The 16,713-nt window shown below is 38.5% G+C and overlaps 1 protein-coding gene across 1 annotated transcript in view; it reads right to left on the bottom strand.

Moving 5' to 3' along the window:
* DOCK3 (dedicator of cytokinesis 3) overlaps window positions 1-16,713 on the bottom strand; it is a gene marked incomplete at its 5' end in the record, with an annotated part of 212,463 nt that overhangs the window by 100,032 nt on the left and 95,718 nt on the right. The window contains 2 exons of the mRNA XM_084292895.1: window positions 254-314; window positions 7,997-8,078. Of these exons, the coding sequence (XP_084149021.1) occupies window positions 254-314; window positions 7,997-8,078 (143 nt within the window). The remainder of the gene's footprint in view (window positions 1-253; window positions 315-7,996; window positions 8,079-16,713) is intronic.

Genomic DNA, 16,713 nt, shown 5'->3' with positions numbered 1-16,713 from the left:
CTTCCCCCCAGTTGTGGTGTTTCGCCAAGTATTTTGTTTCAGACTGAGAAAAAACCGTCATTGTTAAAGAATCATCAGTAACTTTTTAACACTTGGCTACAGATGGTCTGAATATTAATCTGAGCAGATAGGCATGGCCTATAAATGAGATTTCTAACTTGTTAAATCATAATGGCAAGTCAGTAAAATAAATGCTTGGAATACTTTAAAAACACAATTATATAAATATTTCAAGTAACATATCATACTGTACCTATTCGAATTACATGGGCGACTATGTACAAATCTCTCTTCATGTCCTTGCTGCTGAGATCCTAGAAGATTGGAAAAAAATGAAACATTAAAATAAAGAACACATTGCACCTCCAAAATAAGTCTGCAAGACTCCCACGAGCAATAGTAAGGATTACAAAGTATACTCTGCATTCATTTAGCTCTTCCAACTTTAAGTAACAGGAAGTTATTTCTAATTTAGTAATAAAAAAAAATAAAACAAAAAACAAAAAACAACAACAAAGCATAAAAGGACTCTATTTGGTTGGCATTTTCTCTAAAAGACAAAAAAAAAAAGAAAAAAGTCAGACTCCACTGACAAGTAACGCCATATCAAAATCCTAACAAGCATTTAAAATGTTAATTTAATCCCTGATTTGAAGATGTTACTACACTGCTATATCAACATAACTTTAAATGTCTGATTTACCTCAGTTGCAACCATTCTGGCCTCCCTCACCCATGCCCTATCTACAAGTCCCAGACCTGTCTCAAATCTTGTTCCTTTGCTTCTGCTTTCCTCTTTTGGCTTTTAATTCCTCACCACAGAGTCTCCATCTCACATGATGGCTACAGAAAAAAAAAGTTACATCATGACTGTCAGAACTTAAATAAACCTTCAAGTGCTTTTTGAACCTATCTCCCTTTTATGAGTGCATAGATGCAATTCCTCCAAACAATCATAAGTCTGAAGATGATAAAAAATGGGAGACTCAGGGACATGGTTTATTTGAAGACTTTTCAATGTGCAGCCTTAATCCTGTTTCGTATGGCACACGTTTGTTACGTTATGAAAGCAGCAAGGCAGCATCTCAACCATGCACAGAACCTACAGGCTGTGCACCCATACAAGCTGAGGGGTGCCAAGGCAAGCTAGTTCATAGCTCCCCGTCTTAGACATCCAAAAGCAGGGAAGCCTGCATGCAAACTTATGTCCCCTCTAACTGACAAACCGTGCCCTGGGATTATTTGGGGGTGTGGTAGTCAGAAAGGGCCACATTTGTGCTGAAAACATTTTAAGAGTTTAAGTAGCACAGCTCTTAAATTTAGTAGGTTAAGAACAGTGACAGGGGATTGGAATAACTAAGAAATAACCTCAGTTTTAAGATGTAGTTGTTGGCTTAGAAAAACACAAGACCTTAAGATCTCCCTGAATTTATTTTAGGGCAAGGAACTATACGCATATATGAAAACCCTGAAAATACCATGCTACAGAATAGCATGTCCAAACTTTTAAAAAAACAAGCTTGAAGAAAACCCAGTAAGTGGGAAAAGGAGAAACTACAGAAGAGCAAAAGGGTAGCTGAAGATGAAGACAAAAAAAAAAACAACAAAAAAACATTATTGGCACAGGCAAATCTTTCCAAATAAAGAAAATAAATTAAGAAGATAGTCAGAGTTCTTGTCAGTAATTCATTAATGCAGCACTTTGCATTCCCGTGTTAGAAGCTATCTCAACTGCAATTCCCTTGTTTCTGAAAACATTAGAGGGAACAAATTCTATGACATTCTCCCCCATGCGTTTTTTTTTTTTTTTGCATTAAAATCCAACAAAAATTTCTTGCTAAAAACATTAGCACCATTCAACACATTTTTCTTGTTATTAACTCCAAGACAAGATTTCAAAAAGATATTGTGCGCTGTGAGAATCTTCATTGATATTTTAGATTCTGATGCAAAAAGGCTCCTTGTGCTCTACAGCAACAGCTGCTGCCTCTCTGCTCTACTAAACGCTATCATCTTATTGTTATGTACTGACTTATGCCATACAGCCTCCAGATCCTCCCTGAACATATCGGGCATTGCTCCAGACACTTCTGAGGAAAAATCAACTGTCAACAGGAATCTCAAATTGATTAAAATACTCTGCCTAAGCTGGTGGGAGAGTGAGTGAAGCATGTGCAGACGTGAAAGAGAAAGATCTGAAAAAAGGTTCAAAGCTGAGTTTTTGTTGTTCATTTCGCTCCTTCCCTTATGTTGAAGCAATGGTCATCATCTCACATCATTTTAAAACAAAATGTACTTTATTTATATGACTTTAAAAGCAACTTGATCCAATAACTATTTCTGGGCTCACATTTTTTTTCTTTTCAGTTGAATACTAATACCCATTCTAGTCCTAACCGTTAATTCTAAAATGTTCAGGTGTATGGGCAGAACACTACTGGTGGATTCAGCTATGCACAAACACTGTCCTTTAACGCTGCATTTTTTGGAAAGCAGAATGCAAAAATAAACTGGAAAAATCTCAGTAGCATTCAAATAAAATCTTGTATTTTTCTTTTCAAAAACCAGAGTGGTATTAGAACCACTGTAAAATGAAATCATACTATTTTTGAAAAAAAAAAATAAAAATGTGGACATCAAATTTCCATCATTCTTATTTTGAACCATTTTAGTGAATTAAAAATGTTATTTTGCTGGACACTAAAGCATCAACTTTAGTTCACACACCAAATTTCTTTCCCATGTGACTTGAGAAACCAAATCTCAGTGATGGAGATTATGAAGGCAATGCACATAAACACTGAACTTCAGGTTATAGTGCTGTTCCTATAGATAGCACAATAAAATCTGAGCACAAGGACTGTGCATAGAAGAGAACTTATTCTAAGGAGAAGTTTCAGCCCCCTTCAAATAGCATTATATTGTTAAATTACAGTGGGCAAGTAATAAGTTCACAGTTGTGTCTTCTTACTCCATTTAAAAGGAGCAGTATATGTCTCTGGGCAGTATATGCAATGACTTGCAAATACACTGTTTGGTACATTTACTAGCTAACCGACCACGTCTCTCTGAAGCCAAAGAATTAAGCTTTACAAATCTTCCTCAGTGTTTTCTCTTCAAGTCTTATTTTGCTGCTGCAAGAAGAGAACGTACTTTCTAGGCTTTCTTTGCCACCTAACATACCAGCGTAGCATATAGTAGGCTTTATCTTGTATGTCTTGGAGAAATTGAAGCTCTGTGATAAGAAGGGATTTGACATAGCTTTAATCTCAGCAGTGCCTGGCAACATAGCTCAAAAACCAAAAACCATGGGGTGGTAGTTAATGCTCTAGATAGTAAAAACTTTTTCTGCATTTTTTCTGTGAAAATATCTGTGATTTGGTAGGGGGATTTTTATTATGAGATTACCAGTTTTAATTAACAGCAATTAAGAGAACTATTTTTTCAAAGGGCAGCTGTCAAAATATCAGAAAATGGTAGGGCATGCACATATTGATGGCTTCGCACATTAGATGCTTTTCAATTTCACAAAGAAAATACTGTATCACAGTCAAAATACAAAAAAAAAAAAAGTGGGCACAGATGGCCTTATATTTGTATTCCATTTTTTTTTTCTTTACAGTAATGGCTTTTTACAAATGGAAGAATTCTTACCATGACATGGACCAAACAATCCAAAAACCCCACCCCTGCGAGAAAATCTTTAAATAATTATTTTGCACATGAATCACACACACAACTTAGGACCCAGAAAAGGAAAAGCTACGCTTATTTTTTTGCTTTTATGCAATATAAATAAATTTAATTCCACAGCCACGGTCTTGGCATCCCATCCATAAGGGCTTTATTTTCCATATCCTGCTGTCATTTTAAAATGACACTGCTTGATAAGCAAGATAATTTCATAATAATTCTAACTGCATGGCTTTCTAAAAAATCACCAATATGAAAAGCTTCACATGAGGTATGGGAAAGAACTACTTTACGAAGATTAGTTCTTTCCAATGCTGGGGTCTATAAAGACCTAATCGTACATTAAAAACAAACAAGAAAAAAACCCACCACCACCAACATAAAAACAGCCCAAACCAGTGGCATCAAGGATACTTGACTGCAATTAATAAAAGAGAGATTTAAATAGTTATACCGAACTCAGTTATCATAGAGAGTAAGGTTTTTAACAAAAAAAAAAAAACAAAAAAGAAGAAAACTCATACAGCATAGTTACGTTTTAATGCTTCCAAAGTGTGAATAGCCTGAACTTCAGTTGAGTAAGCTTGAATCTTCAGAGGAAACAGTTTCTCACCTCTGGTCTGATATGACAACAGATCCAAAACCTAAGTACTTTTGAAAATTTACACAAAGATATGGCTGAACACCTAGAAACAGAGGTAGCAGGAAAAGACCAGGATACGTTGTATTACCTAAGATACATAGGGCTTCTTCCTTCTGGGAAGGATGAGAGCTTTGGAACAACTCTGAGGGCTGGGGGAAGATGAGTGGGAAATCATTATGTTGATTTAAATACAAGATTAACACAATCTTGGAACAAAGCTGCATTGAAATCACAGCATTACCTTATTTTGGAAGCATCCAGAAGACCTTGAGCTCCCTCTTCTTTTTAAGTAATATAAATTGACTACAAAATTAGCTTGGGTGTCAAATAGTAAAACAAGCATACAGAGAAATGCTCAAGGGAATTTCAATAAGGTTTATAAAAAACAGTACTAACATTCCAGAAGGAAGATCTTCCCTCAGATGAGCCAATATTCACCGTGACACAATCTGCCTTGTCTTTCCTAAAATTGTATGCTTTCAAAAGGCAGTAGTGAGAACAATTCAGCAACCAGGGCAGGTAGTGAGAATGCATCTAGCACAGAAACTGTAGCATAAGAGACTGGGAAATGCTAAAAGCAGCAGGAAGAAGACACACTGGGCCTCTTCGGTTCTGAAAAGAGAAGTTGCCTGGAGGAGACGTGCAATCTGATACAGTCCAAGAGACCTCGGGAAAGACTGAAATGGAGCCTGGAAGCAAAGACACACCACACAAAAACATGATGGACGGGTGAACACTAAAATCCTTTGTATTAATGCTCAGTCATTTTGAAACTTTCTGTATTGGCTTTTTAGGTCTGATCACAAAAAAAAGTTGGCTTTTGAACTCAAAGGCATTTTGGGATGCTCAAAACAGGTGAGAAGTCTGTCTCCTTCAAAGCTCTGACTCAATGCTCCAGTGAGTCAGAAATGTACTTAGCAAGAAATCCTAGCCAACATGGAACCATCGTTACGAGCAATGAATGCATCCTACCTGATCTTGTATTTCACAACATGAATCAACATTCTCAGTGAAAGTAAATAAGCTGCTCATAAGGGAAAGGTGTCTCGCAGTGATCCCCAAAAGATACTGTGCTAGTCATGCAGTATTGTTTTTGATAATAGTCAGAATTGGGATTTCCCCTGAAGTACAAATATGTTGCAGGATAGATACGTCTTCTTATTTTTGACTGCATCTCTGTGTCTACTTAGTGTAGGTACTAAGTTCTGGAATTCACAAAGCTACAGAAGTCATCCCAAATCATTGATATAACGTCCACAATTTTATTAGGGCTCATATATAGGGGAAGCGATCTGTACGGAACTTCCTTGTTGTTATTAACCAAGGACACGCAGGCAGGATCTGCACAGAGTAGACCAGAAAGCTGCACCTGAATTTCTGCATAGCTGTAACTGTTGCGTGAGATTAAAAGAAAACTTCAGCACTAACAGATTAAGATGGAACCATGACAGATAGAAAGGTTGTTCTAAAAACTATTATCTGTTGCTCTGGCACACGCTTTGGACTGTTCTTTTAAGGAAAAAAGTTTTTCTTTTGATGAAAAACTGCATCAGAAATGAGCATTTTTTTTCCACAGATAATTTTCTAAATTGTCATAATTCACATTATGTAGAAGATATGATCTCCCAGACAAGAGAGCAATAGCCCGCAAGCCTAAGTACGTCTGAGAAGTGACACTGAAGCATCTTTGGTGTTTTTGTACAGTTATATATAAAGGTAGCTTGGGAGTGATCTCTGTAGTATCTGTCCTTGGGTTCAGAGAGGCGTATCTGCAGTAGAGGCTGGCCCCATTTGTACTACACAACAAGTCTCTTCCGGAACTGTTATGCCCCTAGGCCATATCACATTATCGTTATTCTTTGTGTTTTTTGAAACCATGCAGGTCACCAGAGCAACATTTCCACAGTATGAAACAGGACAGTTGTTGCACAGCCTTAAGTAGAGTGCCATCAGCACAGATGGTGAAGTTTGATGATGAAAATCATTTTACGAATGTTGAACCTCAGAAGCCAGAAAGTACCAAACTTGATAGAAACCAGTCCATGCTGTCTCTTGGGAGTAATCCTTAGAGCAGTTCTTAACCCTACACTCAAACTTTTTCCATGATCCAGATATCAGTGCTAAAGCTTGCTCCCTGGACATATTTCTCTTAGAAAAGATAGACATTTTTCAAGTTACTGACAGCAGGGTCATCAGTGTCCAGTGCAAAACAAAGACACTGTTACCTCTGCTGACATATAATCGGCCAGTAGCACTTCACTAATTGTGCCAGAAGTACTAATATTGATGTCAGCATCACTGTTTGTGCTATATTTGGAAATGCCTGCATCTTTGCTGTCCAGATAGAGGTAGAACTGAGCATCCTTACTCCTGGCTAGACATACACTGTTCCTTAAGAGGAGAAAATTGGATATTTTCTTAAAGGAGAAAAGGGAACGGTGCTGAGAACCATGTCTATTTCAGTGTCCAGCCCTGCATGACCATGGAGGGTTTCACTGCCAGGACTACAGTTTATACCAAAGTTGTCTTCCATCTTCTTTCTTCATCAGAGGCAACCATGCTTTTCCCAAATAGATTCTAGCATGTGCACCAGCTAAAGGTGAATCATGAAGGAAGGTGTTTATCACAATTGGAATGTGAAATATAGTTACAGTTATTCTGTGATGAGCTGTACTTTCAGTATCTCTAGATTTCCATATTCTTTCTGAGAAGTGACTAACAAAAGTGGTCTGACACATGCTTCTGAGGCAACTTTCAACAGAACTTAACACCACCGTAGAATGAATATTAAAGCCTGAGTGTTTTGAAACTACTATCCTAGTAGCAGTCTGTCTTGGAAATACTTTCAAAAACTACTAACACAAAACAAGAAGGCAGTTAGGTGACAGGTAAGTCTGAAGAATAGAAAGGAAGTAAATCTTAGCTGGCTATTTCACTCCCAACTAAGGTATCATCTGATAGGAGCCACAGCTGAATACTGCATATCCCATTTTGCTGGCACAGATGGTTAAAGAGTGCTGGTACAGTTGGTCGTATCTGCTTTGAATCAGCTTGGAATAGCTATCTCTGCAAGACCTACTGCAGAAACTAAGGAAGTCATTGCATTTCCTTAAGAAAACCAACTCTCTGTACCTCACCTTGGCTGCTGCTTTCACAGCATGTACTGGACTCCCCATTCCATCCTATGCACTATGCTGTTGACTTGGGAGGCTCCTGCTGTACCACATATATGGGGCTGCTACATGGACTCTCAAATGGGCCAACATAGTTTGAAGAATTTTCTGTGTGCATGTGTGTGTGTTGCAGTTGTTTTTCTAACTTAATCTTTGGCAAAAGTGCCTTGCTTTACATTCACGCCAAACTGGTTTGTGCCCTGTTAATTAATGTATAATACATGAAATGAAAATATACAAAATTTCAAACTATAAGCAAGAACAAATGCAGTTCAAACAAAGCACTTCAGAACACTTATTTAGTCATATAAATAATTTAGGAGTATTTCTATTTTCTTCTGTTAACATCTAGTTATAACTATAACAAAACTTAGAAACAGCATCTGCTTCTACTCAATATATTGGAAAGAAAAAATTGCTTTTTTCCTCTCAGGGTGACCACGATCACACTACTATAAAGGGAAGAAGAAAGGGAACAGACACGTACCGTGAAAAGTGCACACATTCGATCTATCTTCTCTGGATTCCTGGGGCCTCCATTCTTGTTTAACCTCACCATAAACCTCTCACTACAAAGCAAGCAATATTAAAAAAAATGAGTTTCATATGTACACTTTAACAAAAATACAGCTGGATACATTTGTAAAAAATGATGCATTAGTAATTTTTTTAATTCCCAAAGCACATGAAATGGCAGTCATTGGTCTACACAAAATTACTTGGAATACCCCAGAAGACTTCAAATCAAGTACTCTGATGTGAAAAGATCAGGTTGATGTATATTCATGATGCAATAACATTACAATAATGTGAATATACGAAGCACAGGATTTGAACTCATTACAAGTACTTCAGGCAAGGCCAAAACACACTTGTTGAGGCACGTAATGCCGTTGGGAAAACTAATTTCATTAAAATTCACTTAGAACTAAAAGTTACAAGAGTACCAATTGATCAATCTCCAACCACATATACTATTATTAGAAGTAATATGCTAGTTCAAACACATTGTGATAAAACTGGTTAGAACTGCTCATCAAACCAATTAAACTACTTTTACTAGCAAGAACAGTGTGTAAATGAAATCTGCAAAATAAATAACCCTTACTGTGGATGGCAGGCCATGGACATTAATATTATTCTTAGGTAAAACAGAGAATTTACATTTCCATAGAGATTAAATGAGTAAGAGTAATTATTCATGCATGTATGACAATACACTAAATATTGACCAGAATTTTCTTCATCCAGATTCATACAAGCAAAGCAAGAACACACCACTAAAAGTCCTAGTAATTTTTCCCTTATATTACAGATCCTTTCAATCTTTTCCAGTACAACTGTATCAACCCCAGTAACCTTTATTTGACTAAACACATTTTCCAGCACGGTACCCACTGTTGGCCTGATAAATATGAAAACAGAGCATGCACTACTTCCTTTGGTAGCTTGCTCCAAAAGACAATCTCTCCTGTCAAGATACATGGGTTATCATCAGTCTGGCAATGTCTGGTTTCAGTGTTCAGCCACTTTTTCTGCACTTTCTTTTGTACATTAAAGAGACATTTAGAGAAGGTATTTTCTTCCAGTGTACCGATATGAATCATTAATTACATAATGTAATCAACCAACTCTCTAAACACATAAGCAATTCAACACTATTAAGGAACTCTTTTTCAAGTGCTAGAATCATTTTATAGACCTTACCCAAAGTGCAATTTTTCAACATTTCATGAACAGTTCTAACAATGGGCAACAGTCTAGCCCTAGTGTCGCCCATTGCTACTTTTGTAGGAATGGTGCTTAATGCTTTAAGCGTGGCTCGCACATCTTGGTTTACATCTTCGCATGTTTATTTGCTTAGGTTTATCTTGCTAAGCAGATCATACTCTCCAGCTGTTTCATTCTGTTACTTACTGTTACTCTGAACTTTGCGTAACCTACAACTTCTTTCAGCAATAATTTAAATTCATTTGCAGCAGATGCTCAAACTCTGAGATAACATACCCTGATGAGACCCACAAGACACAAACATTTGATGATTCCTTACCCACAACTTTCTGAGATGTCATTTAGTAAGTTAATGTTTTAGCAAATGCTTTAGTGCATAATATAAACTTTTAATAAGAATTTTACGATGTATTAAGTGCAGTGCAGAACCACATATTTAGTACATTACAGTAAGTTACATTACAGTAACAATATTACATCTTCATATTTACCTCTATCTACCAAACAGATAATCACAAAAAATGAAGTCAGAATTTTTTAAAGATGTGATTGTTTTCAAGAAAAATGCATTAATTATACTCTTAACCTTTATCTGTTAACTCAGTTTTGCACCCATTATTTTGCTGGTATCTGATTCAGGCTGGGGAAGGCACAGCAGCAGGCGATTTGCACGGCATGGCCCAAGCAGCTTCTTCTCCCAGCTGCCTGCCTCAGGCCACTGCTGTCCCTGGGAAGGGCCCCAGGAAAAGGACCTGCAGCACCACCCCAACAATTACACCGCAGAACTCCAACCCCTAATATGAACTGAGGTTCCCAGCACCTACAGCTGCTGGTGCTCAGTGCCCCTGCTGCAAAGGATTTGCAAAGAGCAGTGGGCAGAACAGTTACGGTGACACCCGCAGGTAGACTTCAGTTCACACAGGGGAAATAACAGAATACAGCACTTCATGCCATCAATTCCTAGCCAGGAATCATGCTTTACATCACTAAAAACCGGTAGCAATTTCAAGAGATATTAACTCATAGCCATGTTCCTTCCAATAAGGAATAAGCATTAATAATGCCAATGGTCTGAAAACCACTGCTTTGGGAGACTTCAATTTCAACAAATTCACTTAATCCTTAAATCAGTTTAATTGTACAATCTTTCATCTAGTAAGATTAAGAGATAACATTCATTTAATTTCTGTTAAAACTGCAGCTTATAAGAGACATCTTTTCATGAAGAAAAGTGAAATTCCTTAAAAAAATACAGACAACAGTCATGACCTTCAGAGCTACAAAAGTTACTTTCATAAAATAAACATCACTCCTCTTTAAAACTGAACTTGAAACAATGATAATTGACAGTAGTTTATTTGTTAAATCTAATCCTGCCACTTTCTACTTATATACTGAAAAACAATTACTATGCCTTATGCATGTTAACCACGTCCCATTTTATGGGTAAGAGAATAAAATGGATCAGTATTACACTAACAAGATCTCTAGCAAACTCTTCTTCCACTTAGGCTGCTAGGAACATAACCCAACCCTCAGCAAGGGATGCATGAGATGAACACAAAGCTTAGGTTGGAAATGAAGAGACATTTCTTCTCAGAAAGAGTGGTCGGGCATTGGGATGGGTTGCCCAGGGAGGTGGTGGAGTCACCATCCCAGGGGGTGTTCAAGGAAAGGTTGGACATGGTGCTTGGGAACATAGTTTAGTGGGTGACATTGGTGGTAGGGGCATGGTTGGACCAGATATCTTCAAGGTCTTTTCCAACCTTAATGATTCTGTGATTCTAACACACGCAACCTAGCACGTGGAAGAAACAAGCCAATGACTAGACTACCAGCTGAAGATTATGAGCAACATAAACTATATCTGCAGGGGAAAACATGCTCACTGGTGAAGATGTCCATCCAAAATCAAAGTGTAAATCAGGGCTTGATCACTCATAGCTGACTGCAAATCCCTGGAAGTTCTTACATCCTATACCTGCCATGCATGAGGGCACACTCAGAATACCTTCACATCACTGCAGCAGTCACAGCAAGGCTGGTTGTCTTGATGAAAAGAATGATGGAATTTTGAAGGGAAACCAAACCACTAGCAGAGCACCAAGCTCTCCTGTGACATGAAGAATTATTTAGGGAAAGGGAAAATGGCAATTTAAAACAGTACTGTCGACTGAGAGTACTTTCAAAATCTGGGATAAAAATACTAAAAATGCATACTGCTGTCTAGTATTACAGAAGTAGAAGAGGCTGATTCACAAATAAAGGTTAAATGAATTTACGTCTGAAATAAGACAAACTGCAACAACGGCCCTCCATACCAAAGGTCCACCTTAGCATACTAGCCTGTAATGTCCAGTAGTGGATAATTAGGGAAAGAATAAAAGAATAAAGTAAGCATACAGTAGTACACAGTTTACACCAAAAAATAATGATCTTCAAGAAATAATGCTATAACAGCTCTTTCACTGTCATTCATCTCAGTAATAAAGCTGTTTAGCACATTTTAAACCTCCAGTGTGTTTTATAGTTTTTTAACTTCCAACACAGGTTTTCTCTGAAAAATTATTTCAGCACTAATAAGCATTTCATTTTTGTAACTGAGGTTGAATACAATACTGTATGCCACAGCATCCTTTGCAGGCTGTCCCTCTGACAATGGCAGAGTAAGGGACTGACAAGTCTTTGAGCTGGGATAGTCTATTTATACCCGATTCATTACCAAAAGTTGTATTGTTTAGTCTACTTTCAAAACACTGAAAGAGATATTCTGGAGGCTTATTTAATAGCCTACTGCAAGGTTTTCTGTATTAACAAATGAAAATCTTTTAAAATTTGCCTTTTTTGTTGTTACAGCTACATAGAACAGTCTGGTTCCTGTACCCATATTCCAGTGCCTTTAATACATGAAGCTGCCATCTTTTCCAGCTTCCTTTTCATCAGCCTTCCCCTGATTCCAGCACTATGCCAGTAACAACCTTCAAATTCCTTCCTTTAATTTCCAGCCCTCCCCAAAGTCCACTCAAGCTCACGTCACTAATTATGGGGACCTTGAGGCAAGCACATACTTGAGAACTGTGGAACATGAAGAGGTGTTAGGTCAGATCCCACTGCAGGACAAGGCAAATGAAAAGACAGCAAGTGGTGCTAATAGGCAATCTTAAAAGTGTACGCTTCCTCAAGTTATTCCACCTTTCCTTGCAGGTCATTCCTCCCAAACGTGCATTTTTGTTTCTCAACTGCAGAATTTCTCTGATCTTTGGTATGACTCTTCAAGAGCAGTTTACAGAAACTAGTTAAAATATTCCACTAAGGTGTTACTAATGCTGATAAAGGTGTTAGGAAATGCTGGAATGGACTTGAACCTTTGACAATATGACACTGTTGACCCACATCTGTAGCTAGTCATATGCCCCCCATTTTACAGCTCTAAGTATACTTCTATGTCAACAGAAACCAGAAAGAATAACCCTGTTTTTAAAGATTTAAATATTCACAGAATCATAGAACGGCCTGGGTTGAAAAGAACCTTAAAGATCCTCTAGTTTCAAGCCCCCTGCTCCGGGCAGGGTTGCCAACCACCAGAGCGGGCTGCCCAGAGCCTCATCCAGCCTGGCCTTGAATGCCTCCAGGGATGGGGCATCCACAACCTCTCTGGGCAACCCATTCCAGTGCCTCACCACCTCCTGAGTGGAAAACTTCCTCCTAATATCTAACCCTAATCTCCCCTGTCTTAGTTTAAAACCATTCCCCCTTATCCTATCACTATCAACACATATAAACAGGCGTTCCCCCTCCTGTCTATATGCTCCCTTCAAGTACTGGAAGGCCACAATGAGGTCTCCATGGACCCTTCTCTATTCCAAGCTAAACAAGCCCAGTTCCCTCAACCTTTCTGCACAGGAGAGGTGCTCCAGCCCCCTGATCATCCTAGTGGCCCTTCTCTGGACCCGTTTCAAGAGCTCCACATCCTTCCTGTGCTGGGGGCCCCAGGCCTGCATGCAATATTCCAGCTGGGGTCTCACAACAGCAGAATAGAGGGGGACAATCACCTCCCTCTCCCTGCTGGCCACCCCTTTTTTAATGCAGCCCAGGATGCAGTTGGCCTTCTGGGCTGCATACATGCACTGCTCATGTCCAGCTTCTCGTCCAGCAGGATCCCCAAGTCCTGAGCAGGGCTGCTCTCAAGTTCTTCTTCACCCAGTCTATATAAATACCTGGGATTGCCCCAGCCCAACTGCAACACCTTGCTCTTGGCCTTGTTGAACCTCATTAGGTTCTCACGGGCCCACTTCTCCAGCCTGTCCAGGTCCCTTTGGATGGCATCCCTTCCCTCTTGTATCAACTGCACCACTCAGCTTGGTGTCATCTGCAAACTCGCTGAGGGTGCACTCAACTCCGTCGTCTATGTCATTGATAAAGATGTTGAAGAGCACCGGCCCTAAGACCAACCCCTGAGGGACACCACTTGTGACTGGCCTCCACCCAGCCATAGAACCATTGACCACAATATTCACTGCTTTCAGCTGTAATTGTAGCTCCTTCTTTAGACAAAGGTAAGGAATAAACATTTAGACTCAGGAAACCTAGCAGAAATTCAATCAATTCGGTTCTTATTTTAGGATCTGCTTCCTTTCAAAGAGTTCCATCCTCAGCTTGTCTATTCCTCAAGGTTATCTTCTGCAAAAAGACCAGAGTATGCACAGGCAACACTAAAGTCCAGGTTAGTAAGACAAAAATGTCAAATCTAAGTAAAATGGATATTGAAATAACTGCCCTATAATTGTAGGCATTAAGCATTTTTATTATAATTGGATATGCTCTACTTGCTTAAAGAAAAAGGATACATACAGCTCTCTTCAAATATTCAAATACATCATAAGGAAAATGTAAAAAAAACCCCACAGCAGTTACAATTGCTGAAGTATGGTGAGATTCTGAGTATTTGATGCAGTCTACTATCAAATAAATCTCACTTTCATCTGTTCTGAAAATATACCAAAACCAGTTCCTTCCTGCATCAAATCAGGAATAAGAAATTCACCAAAACATAGGAAAGCATTAAAGTTCTTGCCTTGCTTGGTTCAGACATAAGAAGACCCACACCAGTAGCAGTATCTTAAACAAAAGCTTATTTATTGATCTTGTTCATGTGTGCTACTAGCAATCTTCAATTACTTTAACTTCAAGATCTCCTTCTGTGCTAACTCACATTGTGGTGAAACTACCTCTTGTATAGCAGTAAGTCAGGCTTTACAATCACTGGCTTGATTAGTAATTGCTAAAGCTATTCAAGAACAAGAAACATTGCTCTGATAAGCAAAGTCAAATAGCTTCTTGTTCTTTAAATAAAAAGGAAGAAAAGTGAAAGAAGTATAGTGTCTCACTTCTTGGCTTCCTTTGACTGTGTGAAAAGCTGGACCATACTGAACTGACATCTGTTTCTGCAAAAAGGAAGGAAGCAGCCAGTGGTTTGGGACATTACATGTTCAGCATGAAGGACGGGGCAAATAGGGACAACAGTTACTGTTGGGTGAGCAGGAACAGCATTATGCCCACAGGGAGTTTTTGCTGTTGAGACTCCCCCCCCCCCCCTTTCTTTTTTTTTTTTTTTTTTTTTTTAAAAAAAAAACATGCTAAGATGACAACAAAAGGTCTGGCAAAGAGCTTGAGATGGATTAATGAACTCCTTCGTATCAACTCATTGACAAGTTTAATTAATGTGCGATTGTGAAGGCATAAATCCTGACCATGAATTTACAAATCCAGGTACAGCATTAAGAGATGCATAGCATCTGAGTAGAGAGACTGCAGATCAACTGTCTGTTTGAATTGGAAACCAATGATAAAGAACAAGGACTAAAATAAGTCTTAAGAACACACAAGAGATTGGTTTTCTGAGGCACAAACAGTGACACATTAGGGCATCAATCCCCTTAAGCAGAAACCTCACATCTGGTACCTTTCCCTTGTCTTAAATAATGGCTCTGTAGCTGTTTCTCCCAGAAACAAATGCCTCCTTCACTCTTTCCAATCCAGTATGTCAATAAAAAGGGAAATGTACAGATCTGTTCACTCAATTTTCTGTTTTTCCCTTCCCTCAGTGGTTTTTATTTCCAGAAAACAACAGGAAGACCACTGAAAACTCCCAACATTTTTACAAGCTTTTCAGATCTTCTCAAAAGCTATATTTAACTAGGTTTTCAGAACCTAGTGTTTGACCTCTCACTTCTATGGCTAAATGTAATTGTTTGAAATACATATTGGTCCCATGACTTATGTTCCAGCTCATAAAGAAAAGTTCATGTAATCACTGACATTTTAGCCTTTGAATCTTCTTTCAGCACCTCCCTAGGTTTCCTTCTCATTCTACTACCATGTAAAATGTGTATAAAATAAAAATTCAGGAACAAAAATCTGAAAATGCTGTTGCAACAGCTAGCAGAACTAAGCTACATACAAAGAGCTGCCTAACCAGCAAAGTTCACCTCCTTTCTTCACACTTTGTCCTACCAATGAAGGAATGGTTAAGATCATGATACTATTCTCATCCAAAAAGTCTTCTAGTCTCATTTTTAACAAATACTAATATATATTAGTGTAGCCTGACAATAACTCTAGAAAAAAAGAGTTGTCAAATGAATATCATAAGCATTTTGAGACATTATATAGAAACACCATTTTTTGTGCCAGATAAAAACCCAAGAATCACCTCTGTGTACTGCAATCCGAGGTTAATGGCTAGATACCATCATTTATTCTTTTGATAAACTGCTAACAGTAACTGAACTCACAGCATGAGGTTGCAGCTCAGGTACAAAGACCTCTGGATGAGCTAGTTGTTTGCTAAGATAACAGAAAGCTTGCCAACACTTGCCTTCAAAATACTGCAGCCTTGCTGTTCCCACCATACTTTGGGAAGTTTAATTCATCAACGCAATGAAATGCTGCATTCTTCCTATGGCTGTGTGTACAAACAAGGACAATATCTTGACCAAGCAAATAGAATTGTATTAGGAACTGATGATACAAAACCAATATATGTTCTTAAAGCTGCAAAAAAGGTGCTTATTTCCAAGCATTTGTAAATTAGCAGAGATACCATGAGAAAGATTCCTGGTTTTAAAAACAAAAACACTGAACTACGGTCCCTAAACCATGAGCCAATATTTGCATGAATTAACTTGGGAACCTGTTCTCTGTACCAAAGAGGAAGCACACTCAGCACAGGAGAAGTTACTTAAAGCCCTGACACAGCTGCATTAGCTAGTAGTATAGGGAATTAATTTTAATTGTCCAGGTGCTTATCTGGTGGCAGAGAGAAAACCATGGCTGTATTGCCCTGGCTTCCCATCCTGCAATCTAGTCAGCAATAGCACCCGGGGGCTTATCAGATCTGGTAGCACAACTTTGCATACGATTAGGGAAAACACAGAACTTTATTTTCATTCCCTTTGCTACATTCCTCAAAAT

The sequence above is a fragment of the Netta rufina genome (genome assembly GCF_964035555.1).
Source record: "Netta rufina genome assembly, chromosome: 10".
NCBI classification, from domain to species: Eukaryota; Metazoa; Chordata; class Aves; order Anseriformes; family Anatidae; genus Netta; species Netta rufina.
The sequence above is the reverse complement of the archived record's forward strand: the minus strand, read 5'-3'. Positions and strand labels throughout refer to the sequence as shown.